This window comes from Leptopilina heterotoma, unplaced genomic scaffold (genome assembly GCF_015476425.1).
Source record: "Leptopilina heterotoma isolate Lh14 unplaced genomic scaffold, ASM1547642v1 Lhet_10, whole genome shotgun sequence".
Classification (NCBI taxonomy): domain Eukaryota; kingdom Metazoa; phylum Arthropoda; class Insecta; order Hymenoptera; family Figitidae; genus Leptopilina; species Leptopilina heterotoma.
This window is the reverse complement of record NW_025110813.1, coordinates 1755-15562: the sequence shown is the minus strand read 5'-3', so window position 1 is coordinate 15562 and position 13808 is coordinate 1755. Positions and strand designations below refer to the sequence as shown.

Here is a 13808-nt window from a genome sequence, read left to right as displayed (position 1 = left end):
AAAATTATCAGTTGTCACGGTCACTTCTAATCAATTTCTCGTCTTTACCGATTTCAAAGTGTTTTTTTATAATTTATTTTTGAATTATTAAAACTTTTGCACATCACTGCTCTTCTTTATTATATTTAAGACTTTCTTACAAAATTTCAGCTCAATTATTTATTAAATATTTAAAGAGAAAAGTGGTCGAAAAAATTACCATTAAATTTCTAACAGTCACATGCTGTTAATAGATTAAATTTTTTTTTTTTTTACTAAAGTTTTAGTGAAAACGACTAAAAATTCGTCAAAATTCTTAGTATTGTGTATTAGTTGCTGGAGTTTTTCAAATTCAAATTTAAAGAGTTCAAAATTTAAAAACGAATTTAGAGAAGATGTCCCAAAAGATACAAAACAAATACAGAACAAATGTTATAGATTAAATCTAAACATGGTTCTAGAACTATTATTATACATTTTTGTAACAATAATCTTACCACTAAATTTAAAAACTAGTTTATAACACAGATGTTCTAAAAAAATAAATTATGCTTGTTAAGCCAAAAAAAAAAATTTATTTTATTGAAATAACCGGTTACTTGTCTAATACCAAATAAATATTTACTTGAACCAAATAAATATCCACTTGAATCAAATAAATTTTATTTAAATCAATCAAATGGTATATTTGTTTCAAATACTGAAATTATTGATTCAAATAGTTATTAGTTCAAATTTATTTAATCTAAATAAAAATTATTTGATTCAAAAATAAATATTTCTTTTTAATAGACAACTAATCATCTATTTGAATCAAATAAATTTTTTCCATTGTATAGCACATATTGTTATAGCAATAAAATTCTAATAGTACTAAATTTAAACAAAGTTTTGAAAAGTATATTTTACATTTTTTTATAGAACAGGTACAGAACAAATGTGATGGTGTAAATCTAAAACAGAGTTCTAAAAATTGTTCTGTAATAAAAATGTAAGAGTTGTTTCAAAACACTGTTTTCTTATGGGATCAAAAATAGTTCTAGAATATAATGTGCACACTGCGACGCATCTTTACAAATTTTAGAAGAAATTCTTTCACAAAGTTCTTAATGGAAAAACTTTGTTTTATTAAAATATCGAGACACATCTTCTCAAATTTTCGAAAAGCTTCCTTATCTGTCCTAATATTCATTAATCATACATAATTCTTCAGCGTGTCAATTTTCCTATAATCTATATATCTTATTTCACCAAATGGTCATTTATTTAAATTCCCCATTAGCCTAATTTTTGAATTAAAAACCACTAAAATTGGAAATAAATAAAATAAGTAAATAGAGAAAACAAGTTTCTAATTTTGTCTTTATAATTTATATTATGATAGTTTATCTAAATTATCTTATTTATAAAATTTATTTTATTTTTTATTTAATTATATTTATTACATTATTATTATATTATTCTCTTTAAGGGCATTTTAATTATGACGTCATTTTTAAAACACATGCTTTGCACATTCTGTGACGTCACTTGTGCTTAAACATCTTTAATATAATAATTTTTAGTTCATTTTTTCATTTTCAAATATTCTAAATATAATTTGGTCAAATGGTCATTTTGGTAAAATTTTCCATTAGCCTAATTTTTATACAAAAATAATTTATAGATTACTAATCAAAATTGTAAGTATATATAAGTGAAATGTATAAAAAGAGAATGCCGCATCGGAAGCTCGTTCATATGGCCTAAAGGCACGAACTGGGTATAATAAATAAATAGTATTAAATATAATTTGTGACGCGCTTCGAAGACAGGTACATACCTAAGAAGTCGATCATTTTTAGGCTATGTTTGTGATAATTTTTAGCTTAATTAAAAGTTTCAGATTAATTTGGTAATACTAAAATGAGTTTTTATTAATTATTTTCGATGCAACATGCAATGAAGACTCAAATATTAGAGTTTTATATTTAGAGTTGATGCCCTTTTTGTATTTCTTCTATTTATTAATTTCTTCTTCCTTCTATTTTTAATTTAAAACCATTTACCATTAAAAAATATTTTTTCGTTCATTCACATTTTTCTTACTGCTTTGACACCAAATCTGTTTTTATACTTGTTTGTATTTGTTTATATTATTTTATTATTTATTTTAATAATTTAAATTAGTGAACGACTTTTTCACTAATTCACTTTCTAAATTAGAATTAGTAAAAATATTTACTAATTTGAATTAGTGGCTGACTGTTTTGTTTTTGAATTAATAAATTTTGCTATTTGAATGAATAAATTAGTAAAAATTACTATTCATTAGTAAAATTTAATAATTGAAAAGCAAAATGTCAGTCACCAATTCAAATTAGTAAATATTTTCACTAATTCAAATTTAGAAAACAGATTTAGAGAGTAGTGTCTCAATTTTCATTAGTTTAGATTTAGAGAGAAGTAAAATTATTTCTCTGAAAATGTAATATAACATAATGTAACAAAATACAACAAAAATTCAGTTCTAGAATTCTCCAGCAACATTTATTAATAAATTATTAAAGTATTATTGAAATTATTTTTACTACAAAACTGTTGTTTTTATTTTGCAAACCAAAGTTACAGATTTGTTACGGAATGTTTATAAGAATTTATTATGTTTATAAAAATTCACCGTACACGTAAAGTAAATTTTACTCGAAACAGCGATAAGTTTCCCTAGAATAGCGAAACAATTAATTAAATCAACTAAAAATTTCGTTAATATAGTGAAATTTGTTGCTGTTTTAGGTAAATATTGTTCTTCGTGTATCACAGAATTCCTAGAGAATTGTTACAAAAAAAATGTTGTAAATCCATTACAGAATTCTTTATTATTTTTTTGACATTCCGGAAAGACAATTGTCATAAAAAAAGACATTGTTATTAATTTGTTTATATAATAAATTAGCCCTAGAAACTTTATTATTCTTAAATAAATAGTAAAGAAAAAAAACAACAATTTTTAGAAACTAACTATTTTTAACCATCTTTTCTGCTACACATTTTTTCACTAACTGAATAACTAACTAACTAAATTATTTAAAAAATGGTTATTCTGTAACATTTTACACTAAAATTTACTTAAAATACAAGTAAAAAAGTATAAGCAACAATATACTTATAACAATATATTTTTGTTTATTGTTATTTGTACTCTTTTACTTCGATGCTACTAAAAAATAAATTAATAGCATTTTTCTTACAAATTAATTTTGTTATTGATGTTGTCACGAATTTTGTTAATGTAATTTTTTATTTTCTTTCCTTAATGTCTTAGAAGTAAAAAAAACTTCAATTATTGCACTAAATAGAATAATAAATTCAGCATATAATTTTACTTTAAATGTTACAAATGCAAATATAAGTACACACATACCTACAATCGTAAAATAGTACTTCCTTGAAGTGACCACTTCCCTGAATAACAAAACTTGTTCCGCACACATATATATATTTAAATGTAAATTGATAATAATAGCAGATGAAATGCTCATTTACTTTAAAGAACATCCTGTTTCCATTGTAAAAACATCAACCAAGCCCCCATATGCCTTATACTCGTTAAGAAACGGGAAAGCCGATACTGCATAAGCATATACATATAGCCTCATGAAAATTTAGCGACGATTAGGTTCTGGTCCTTTACTCCGCCCAAATATTACACATCCGGGGTGGTATACACATAAAGATCCTCGAATCCGAAAGGAAGAGGACTTGAAAATAGAAAAAAATGAAAAATCATTCCATTTCGTATACTCGATAATAATTGAAACGATATCAATGGTACATAAGGATGCGAGAATAATTGAAACCCCATAGAATTCTCTCACATGGCAGGTACCCGATATCTTTTCTCGCGGTGTATCCCGTTGCCCGCCCACAAACAGATATTTTTTCTCTCTCCATGCATATAAGAATGAACCAAACGGAAGGCGTATTGCGAGAGAGGATCCTTCAAATATCAAAAAAAGAAAAGGAGAACGACAAATAAGAAAACGGGCGGGGAAGCAAGTTTCGCCGGAAGTTTCTTAGCTTCGTACTCATATATGTATAAAGTTCGTCTTGGATCCCGGGGTGCATTCGCTACGTCACAATGGACAGGATGTGTACAAATAAGGGTATTTGTCTCGTGAGTTGATTGTAGGGTGAAATATACGTGACGCTAAACGAGAGCTATATACTATATATTATATATATAATATAGGTATATATGAGGCCACTATTTAGAGACGTTATATTGAAATGAACGAATGGAAATCCATTCATCTAGCCAACGTTTAGTTTAGAATTTTAGGGTGACGACGATTCTACGAGCGTGGATTGCCCTCAATAGAACGTGACATTTTATTGTGTGCTTTTCTCACACCTGGACAAGAGAGAAACCGGCAGCAATGCTTTTTAACATTGGCAATGAATTTTCCAATGAGAAATAAAGAGGGAGAGAGCAAAAAAAATAGAAAGAGTGAGAGAAAAACTAAAATAGAGAAAAAAGTAAGAGAGGGAAAAAATAAGAAAAAGAGAGAGAAAAATAAAAAAGTGAGAAGAGAGGGATAAAAAATAGAGAAAGAGAAAAAGTAAAAAAGTGAGAAGAATGAAAAATAAGAAAGAGAAAAAAATTAGAAAGGAGACAAATTAGAGAGAGGAAAATAGGAAGAAGCCAACAAAATAGTCACGTGATCGCCGAGAGTCCTATTTAGTAGCCTAATAGCACTGGAATAAAGCTTTTACGTTCAACGTCCGACAAAGAATCGACATCCGAGAGTCAAGAAATCAGAATTTTATTTCTATTATATTCCATTTTCACCCTCTAATTTGGGAATTTCCTTGTTGAAAAATTAGGGTGAGATATTGTAATGAAAGGATGTTCCTCTCTAATTAGAGAAGGAGGTGGCGTCGTTTGGCGGCTTTTCAAAATTTTGTCAATGCCCACTAATTTAAGATGATGAATCGCTTTTTTCAAAGGAGGAGAAGTGAGCGGTAATTATGCTCATTATTCCAAATTAGTGAAAACTTTGTCGACTTTGTCAAATTTTCCGTTGATTTTCCCAATCGACTTTTGTTTGGTGATGAAAAAATAGCACTGTCGGAATTGGAGATTAAGAGTTCGCACTTAGAAAACAATACGTTTGGTTTTAGTCAAACATAATTATCTTTGACATATAACTAACAATTATTTTTGAATAAAACCTAATAAGTTTGATTCTACACATAAGTTTGAAATATAATACAAATTAGTTTTAATTCAGTCATTAAATCTGTTTAATTCAAACATATTTTTTTGTTTGAGTATTTAGGGATTAAAAAATCTGTTTTCTCATTACAGTGTTGTAGATGTTTAGGAAAAATTTTGAAAAAGTTAAAGATGAATCAAAATTGTAATGAATTTTAAATGAAATAAATTTTATATGAACTGATAATTTATTTCATTTAAAAACATTCACTCACTTAAGTCACTTAACTGACTTAAATATAAGTATTTCGATACAAGTAAATATATTTATTTCAATCATAAAATTTTTTTAGCGTAAAATAAATAAATAATAAATAATGAATAAATAAAAAATTGAATCAATAGTAAAATAATAAAATATAAATAATAATAAAAATTTAGTTTATTACACCTCAGAACCAAATGCTATAGGTTATTTATTTTTTGAAATAAAAATTTTATTCGACATAAATAAAACATATATTTGAGTCAAATAAAATTTTATTTAAACCAAATAAAAATTATTCGAAACAAATAAAAATAAAAAAAAATTTTGTCGAAGATGAAAATTTTTGTGCATAATATGATTAATAATATAATAAAGAATATTTATTATTATTAATAATAATAAAATCATTAACATTTTCTCCATTATTAATATGTTTTTAACTAAAATACTAATTTTAGTCATATTACTTAGAATATTTATTATTTTTATTAATGATAAAATAATAAAATTTATATGACAATAATAATTGATGATAATAAATAACGAAATATTTTGAAATGAATTGCCTTTGATGGTGCAAACTTTGCACTTTTTTAAAAATCGCACATAAATTTTTTATTTTTATATGAAATAAATTGTTTAAAACTTTCCAAAAAACTTCTCCAAATATTGATTTAATAACTTTCTCGCTGGAAATTCTTTCAAATAAAAAATTCTCTCGATACTTTTTGTCATTAAAGGTAAGAAAGTGTAATAAATTACATGTCACCATTTATTATAAAAAAAAGTATTAAACAATTAAAATTTTTTGGATTTGTATGACTTAGTCAAAAAATGCACTTAGTGAATTTTGAGAAAAAAAAACTATTTTCTTCAAACTAGCGTTTTAAAAAAAATCAAAATTTTTAGATTCTAATTTTTTATTTTATTTTTTATATATTACTAACTGCTTTCTCAGCGTTCAGTCGAGCGAAGATTAAGTTATTTCATTGACCTTCTCAACTGTATCTGTAACTCTTGATATTTTTTTAAAAATTATTAAAGTGAAATATTAAAAATAATTTATTTTTCAAAAATTGTAGTAAATAAATTCTAAAAACTAGATTTTTAAAAATATTTTCTACTAATTTTTGAAGGAGAATAAATTTATTCATTCTTTGTTTACTAGAAAAATGTCCAAATAATTTAAATTTAGTAAAAACTTTTGAAAGTAACTGAAAATTTTAAAAACTAATCAATTTATTAAAGAAATTTGATTAAAAACTTTTTTTATATTTGAGTACAATGTCTTGAAGATAATTTTAATTTTCACATTTTCATTTGAAAATTTTTTATACTGGATATTGGAGTAATAATTTTACACTATTAAATTTATTGTCTTTTACTAAAAATTAGTAAAAATCTTTACTGGTTAATTGTCAAACGAATCCGTCTTTTTTAATTAATAATAACTACTTAGTAGTAACTAGAACATTAATTACCACTAATTCAATTATGTAGAGAGTAGGAAAAATTTCTTTCTTTAGGAAAAATTGATTGTCTTCTAAGTATCTTTTATTTTTTTTTTATAAAAGATAAAAATAATAAAGAAATATATATAAAAGTCTTTTATATAAAAAAATATTCCGTCCAAGAAAAAAGAAATCTTTATTTCGAATCTAAAAATTTATGTCTATAATTACCTGCTCCCCAGAATAGAGGAAAGAATAAACCAATCAACTAACCGCAAATCCCTTAAAACTGGTTTCTAAATAATGAGATTTGCTGATGGAAATTATATTCTATACAAGGTGATCTGAAAATCGTATTCAAAATTGTAGAATTAGATTCAGAAAAAAATTCTAAGACAGCACTTTTTCTTTTTTTTATGAAATTCTAAATAGTTTTAAAATAAATTCAAATTAAATGGATTGAAAAGTCACGATAAATGTAAAGCATTTGAACACCATTTTTGTTATGCGGCAAACTTCTCTATAAAAAAAGTAAACAGAAGGAGTGGCTGTCTTTTCTTCTGCCGTGCAAAACTTAAGTGACATTTTAAACTTGTGTTTACGTTACATTATTTTATTATAATTATTACAATTATTCCCGTGCACCCTGCCACGCGGAGCAGTACATTACGGGTTTGTTATATAATAATAATAAAAATTACATTTATCAATAATGTAAACAATAAACTATGAAGTTTATCAAAATAAAAGAATAATTGCATCTTGCATAATATTCTGATTATATTTATAGAGGCAGTTCAAACAGACAAAAATAAAAATCAATATGTTTTGTCTTGTCCAGTGGGTTTCTAAAAAATCTATAAGTGTTGTTGGAAAGGAGCAAATTGTAAAAAAGAATCAAAATTTGGCGACTGTGGTTTGGTACGGGAAAACGTATAAAGCAAAAATAATTGCTTCTAACGGTTTGTGATAAATATTTTTTCAATATTTTCTTTAATTTTTAAATTAATTATCTAAAAATATTATATGATAATCAATGAAATAATTTTCCTCACAAAATTTAAAACACAAAAAAACCTTTTATTATAAAATGTTTTGTTTAAAGTATTTAGAAATTTTTAATGTCTTTTGACATTTTCCACGACTATTTTTGTAGATATTTGCGAATTTCTACATTACCAACAAAAAAAAATTGTATTTTAAAATTCTACTTTTTTTCTAGAATCTTTAAAAATTTTCCCATATTTTTTAGGTTATTTATCATTCTTGGTTTCTGTATTAGAACCTTAAAAAGTCAGTAAAATTATCAACTTAAAAAAAAATGCATAAACAAAATTTTTCTTTTTAAGCTCTTTATCACTCGGAATTGAATTTAAATAAATTAATTTCTTCTCACGATGAGTAGTATTTTCAATACGTTTGCAATTATATATTTTTCTTTTTATTTTACAAAATCTTCGTTTTGTAGTTCAGTCTCGCTGAAATCGCTTAATATAAATTAAGCGATTTCAGCAAAACTCGTCTAAGTCATTTTCGTCCTGTCCAGACCCGTCTGTCTTCTATGAAACTCGTGGACCTATAAATATTCCACAATGGTAGAGGCGACACTGTTTTGGGGGGCCCAAAAATGCATTGAAATATAACAGTTTACACAAGAGAAAATAATTAAATAATTAAAAAATAATATTACATTTAAATAATTAATTTTTAATAAGATGTAGTCAATTTAAAAAATGCAGTGCATTTATATTACTTTTTCAGAAAACATGGAGACTTTCTTCGCTTCGAATATCAATAAAATCGTAAAACCGAGAATTGACTTATAAATTAATAAAATAAAATGAAAAAAATTGTAGACGTAACAGAAGGAAAACGAATCTTGTCAGAAAAAATCGAAATGTGTAAAAGAAGACAATTATTGAAGAAGGAGAGAAAGAAGAAGTTAATAATAAGATTATATAGTTTTTAAATTTTATTTTTGAAATAAATTGAATATATTTTGGAAAATTTAATGAATAAAAAATAATAAAATAAAGATGAATACATAAAAAAATACAAATAAGATTTTTAACAGTTAAGAACAACATTTAACTCTCGCTGATTGAATGGCTTAAAGCCTCGTGGGTTTTATGTGTAAAAAGTGATACTTTATTTGCCTAAAACAGGTGTAAAAATGAAAAACTTTTTTCTTGTCCAAAGAGTAAAACAATATATATATAGAGGATGACGCTGACTCTGACGTTAACGATGAGATTGTCGCTGTTGCTGAACGATTTTGAAATTTTTGCATCAGAATTTATTCTCCAATTTTTTTCTTCTTTACCAGAAGGTATTAAGTCACTGTTGCTGCTCTGCAATTTTATTACGACAGATTTCATTTTGTTTTCCTTAATTTTCTTATAGAATTTTAACTTTTTTCTATTTTATTTTGTTTTCCTTAATTTTCTTATAGAATTTTAATTTTTTTATATTTATGACACAAGAATTGTGACGTGCAATAATAAAATATTAATATAATAAAATAGCAAGCTTTCAAAATAAAAATTTTTAGTGTTTATAAACTTTATAACTGTATTATAAAGATTTTAAAAAAATATATTTTTAATGAAAAAGTCACTTTTAAAGATATAAAGAAAAGATTAATTTAAAAAATTTCTGACTATAAGGAATGGAAAGTTCTAGAAGAAAGAAGAGAACGAAATTGAATTGACTCGACATTAACAGAAGGAAGAAAACTAAAAAAAGACAAAGTTGGAATTTAATTATTAAAGGAAAATAAAATTTTATTTTTAAATAAACGTTCATTTTATTTTTAAATAAATTTAAATCATTTTGAAAATTTTAAAGTTATAATTAATGTAAAAGTAATTAAATTTTTTTGCCCTCCACACTGGCTTGCTTTAAAACTTCAAGGGTTTCCAGTGAAACTAATAAAATATTTGACAGGGTTGAAGAAATTTCTTTTAAAACTGCCAAATTTTCCTCATGCATTGCCCTCAATTCTGCAGTCATATCTCGATTTTGGTACTGAAATAAATATAAAAATACAGTTATATTTTAATTTTATTTTTTAATTTATTTTATCTAAACTTAAATTACTGAAAAGAATTTTAATGAAATTAAAGGAAGAGTCGACTTTTGTCTTAGGAAATATGATTTAAGAAATAATGATTAAGAGGGAGTTAGTATCAGAATTTGAACCTGTTTTTCGAGGTACTACTGCACTTTAGAATTTAAGAAAAAACAATTTTTCTTTTATTGTTTTTTAACTCCTTAAGGCTTAAAAAAACACTTCCTAAAGTGCTCATAACCAATTGTCAATAATAAAAATAAAGTTTTTAAAAAGTATATTTATATATACTGAAAAGGAAGATGGTCTTGACGTTTCTGGTGACGTTGACGACTGCGTTGATAACTTTTTCAGCTTGTCGAGGAGAACACTTCCACCACTCTTCGGTAGTAGTTTTCGAGCAGGTTGCTGGCCACTGATGATAGTCTAGGATTAATAATTTTCAATTTAATATAATAATTAAACTTGACATATATTTTCAATACAACAATTTAAAACATAATCATATAAAATTTCAATTACTAAAAAATTGTTAAATAAAAAATCCTTTTTTTCTGCAATTTTTTTTAATTGCCCTTAACTATAAAACAAAATTTCCAACATTTTTTGGGAATCAAAATTTTTTATTTTTATCTTAATTAATAATTTGCTAAAAAAATAATTTTTTATTTTTAAACTCGACTTTATTTAAAAATAAAGCTTATAGGAATATTTTGTTTTGTAGTTAGTTTGGAAAAATCTATTTAAAAAATTAAAAATTTATATTTAATTAAACTATGCCTAACCTTTACTTGTTTTGATGGTGGTGATTCAAATGAATCAGATTCATCTCCTGATGACATGGAGCAAAGTAGCCCTTTTAATTAACGGTGATTTCCGCTCTCTTTTTATGACAATCTGTAAGAAAAAGAACAATTAAACTACAAATTCCATTAATTAGGGAATTTTTATTTAAAAAAGTGTTAAGGTAGATAATATTTTGAAAATATGTGCTAAAATTTAAAAAATTTAATTTTTAAATTAGTAAGAAAGTGGAATTTTAATTGTAATGAACTATTTAATGTTTAACTTATATAATTTTTAAATTATTACCATTCGGAATGATTAAATTTCTAAAAAGTATGGTGTTAATTTAGATGAGTTGTATTATGAAGTAAATTAAAAATTTTAAGTATTTACTCACACTTGTTGAATTATTTGCGCTATCCTTTTTTTCGCTTTATATTAATGGCAACAATCTTTCCTCTAAATCGTTTAGCGGAGTTCCTTTTGTGCTTTTATTTATATTTGCTTTGTTCAGGGGTACCAATTTTTTTCCAGTAATTTGATATCTAAATTTATTTTAGATTATTAAAATTACAAAAATTATTCTTGATAATTTTAGATAATTTGTTTCTTTAAAAAAATTTTTAAATCCATAGAATTGATAATATATCCATAAAATCTTCAGTAAAGCTTGTGAAAATTCATCCTAAACAGTCTAACTATGTCATTTATTTTAACCACTCTAGAGAAAGAAAAGGGGAATTTTGTTCTTTTAGGAACATAATTCAAATTTTGTAAAGAATTTTGTTATTTTTAAAGATAATAATTGAATGTTTGAAGTGCATTGCAGAAATAGGTGTCTTTTTAAATATCTAAAAATAAAATGAAAGATGGAAAAATGGTATCTTACACCTTAAATAAAATGTTTTCTAAAGTATCTTATAGAAATCTAAGATGCTTTATATATTTTAACAGTGATAAAAATATTTTTCCCATCTCAGAAATGTAAGTTTCTTCAGCTAGTTAATTAAAATATCTTAAATTAAGATATTTCTGGTGCAATAAGATGTTTAGCGATAAGTTAGTTGTGAATTGTAAGATGAAAAATAAATGTAATTCACTAAAAACTAAGATTCGTGAAGTATTTTACATATAAGTCCAAAGTTAACCTCAAAACTTTTTTCAAAAAAATATGCTAAAAATGCGTAACGAAGATACTTTAAACATCTTAAATTAAGATATTTAAAGAAACAAAAAAAATTTCTACCAAAACATCTTAAATTAGGATACTTCTTTTTGCAGTGTAAGATCTAAAATAGTAGAAATAAAAAAATGTCTTTGATAATTAAATGGCTAAAAATTGACAGGCTCTTGAAGTAAAAGAAGGAGAAAGAAATAAAGACACAGGGAAAAATAGAAAAAAATATAAAACGTGCAATTCTTGTTGACGAAGAAAGGTCTACCTAAATAATAAAATAAGGACAAATTTAAAGAACGGCTCGATACTAAAATTGAGGACGTATTTTTGAGAAGTTTTAAAATAAAAATAAGAACGTATTTAAGGACTAGAACGATAATAAAAGAGGAAGTACTTTAGGACATTGTCGATAATAAAATCAGAAGATATTTGAGGACTAGCTCGATAATAAAATAAGAACTAGCTTTAATATTAAAAACGAGGACGTATTTGAGGAATAGATTGATAATAAAAAAGGCGACGTATTAGAGGACTAGCTTGATAATAAAAATGAGGACGTACTTAAGAACTAGCTTGATAATAAAATTGAGGACGCGTTTTGAGACTAGCTTTTAATAATAAAGGACGAGTACGTATTTGAGGACTAGCTTGATAATAAAAACGAGGACGTAATTGAGGACTAGCTTGTAATAAAAATGAGGATGTATTTGAGGACTAGCTTGATAATAAAAATGAGGACGCGTTATGAGGACTAGCTTGATAAGAAAAGTGAGGACTTATTTGAGGACTAGCTTGATAATAAAATGAGGACGCGTTGTAAGGACTAGCTTGATAATAAAATGAGGACGTATATTGAGGACTAGCATTGATACTAACAATGAGGAAGACGCGTTTAAGGAAAAGAGCTTTACTAATAAAAACGAGTACGTATTTGAGGACTAGCTTGATAATCCAAACGAGAACGTAATTGAGGACTCTGCTTGAATAATAAAAATGAGGACGTATTTGAGGAGTCGGTTGATAATAAAAATGAGGACGCGTTTGAGGAGGACTAGCTTGATAATAAAAATGAGGGACCGTTATTTGAGGGACTAGCTGTGATAATAAAAATGAGGACGTGATTGAGGACTTGTATTTAATAATAAAACGAGACCGTAAATTGAGGACTAGTGCCTGATATAAAAATGAGACGCATTTGAGGACTAGCTTCAATAATAAAAAATGAGGACGTAATTAAGGACTAGCTTTCATACTAGAAAATAGAGGACGCGTTGAGGACTATTTTTAATAATAAAAATGAGGACGTATTTGAAGACTAGCATGATAATAAAAATGAGGACGTATTTGAGGACCTAGCTTGATAATAATATAAGGACGCGTTTGAGGACTAGCTTTAATAATAAAAATGAGGACGTAATTGAGGACTAGCTTGATAATAAAATGAGGACGCGTTTGAGGACTAGCTTGATAATAAAATGAGGACGTATTTAAGGACTAGCTGATCATAAAAATGAGGACGCGTTTGAAGACTAGCTTGATAATAAAATAGAAACGTATTTAAGGACTAGCTGATAATAAATATAAGGCCGCGTTTGAGGACTAGCTTTAATAATATAAATGAGGACGTTAATTGAGGACTAGCACGATAATAAAAATGAGGACGTATTTGAGGACTAGCTTGATAATAAAAGAGGACGCGTTTGAGGACTAGCTTCAATAATAAAAATGAGACGCGTTTAAGGACTAGCTTGATACATAAAATGAGGACGTATTGAGGACTAGCTTGATAAAAAAATGAGGACGCGTTTTGAGGACTAGCTTAATAATAAAAATGAGGACGTGTTTTGAGGACTAGTTTTAATAATAAAAAACGAGGACGT

General features: G+C 25.6%; 1 protein-coding gene and 1 long non-coding RNA gene across 2 annotated transcripts; one reads left to right on the top strand and one right to left on the bottom strand.

Annotated features, from left to right (window-relative positions):
• Positions 1–7280: 7280 nt before the first annotated feature.
• LOC122498076 lies at positions 7281–9326 on the top strand. Its single transcript, XR_006301196.1, has 3 exons — positions 7281–7567; positions 7686–7857; positions 8657–9326. It is a non-coding gene; the product is annotated as an uncharacterized LOC122498076 (long non-coding RNA).
• Positions 9327–9723: 397 nt separating this feature from the next.
• Positions 9724–11406, bottom strand: LOC122498213. Its single transcript, XM_043605848.1, has 4 exons — positions 11149–11406; positions 10751–10862; positions 10257–10391; positions 9724–9922 (listed from the first exon to the last, which is right to left on the bottom strand). The coding sequence occupies exons 2-4, from the start codon at positions 10805–10807 to the stop codon at positions 9764–9766; spliced, it is 351 nt and encodes a 116-aa protein (XP_043461783.1). The 5' UTR covers positions 10808–10862; positions 11149–11406; the 3' UTR covers positions 9724–9763.
• Positions 11407–13808: the final 2402 nt, after the last annotated feature.

Excerpts from the sequence above, each read along its gene's own strand:
- LOC122498213 (XM_043605848.1), bottom strand. The coding sequence starts at position 10,807 with ATGTCATCAGGAGATGAATCTGATTCATTTGAATCACCACCATCAAAA. Across the intron at positions 10,392-10,750 it reads CACCATCAAAACAAGTAAAG|ACTATCATCAGTGGCCAGCA; the intron begins GTTAGGCATAGT and ends TATTAATCCTAG. Across the intron at positions 9,923-10,256 it reads CAAGACCATCTTCCTTTTCA|TACCAAAATCGAGATATGAC; the intron begins GTATATATAAAT and ends TATTTATTTCAG.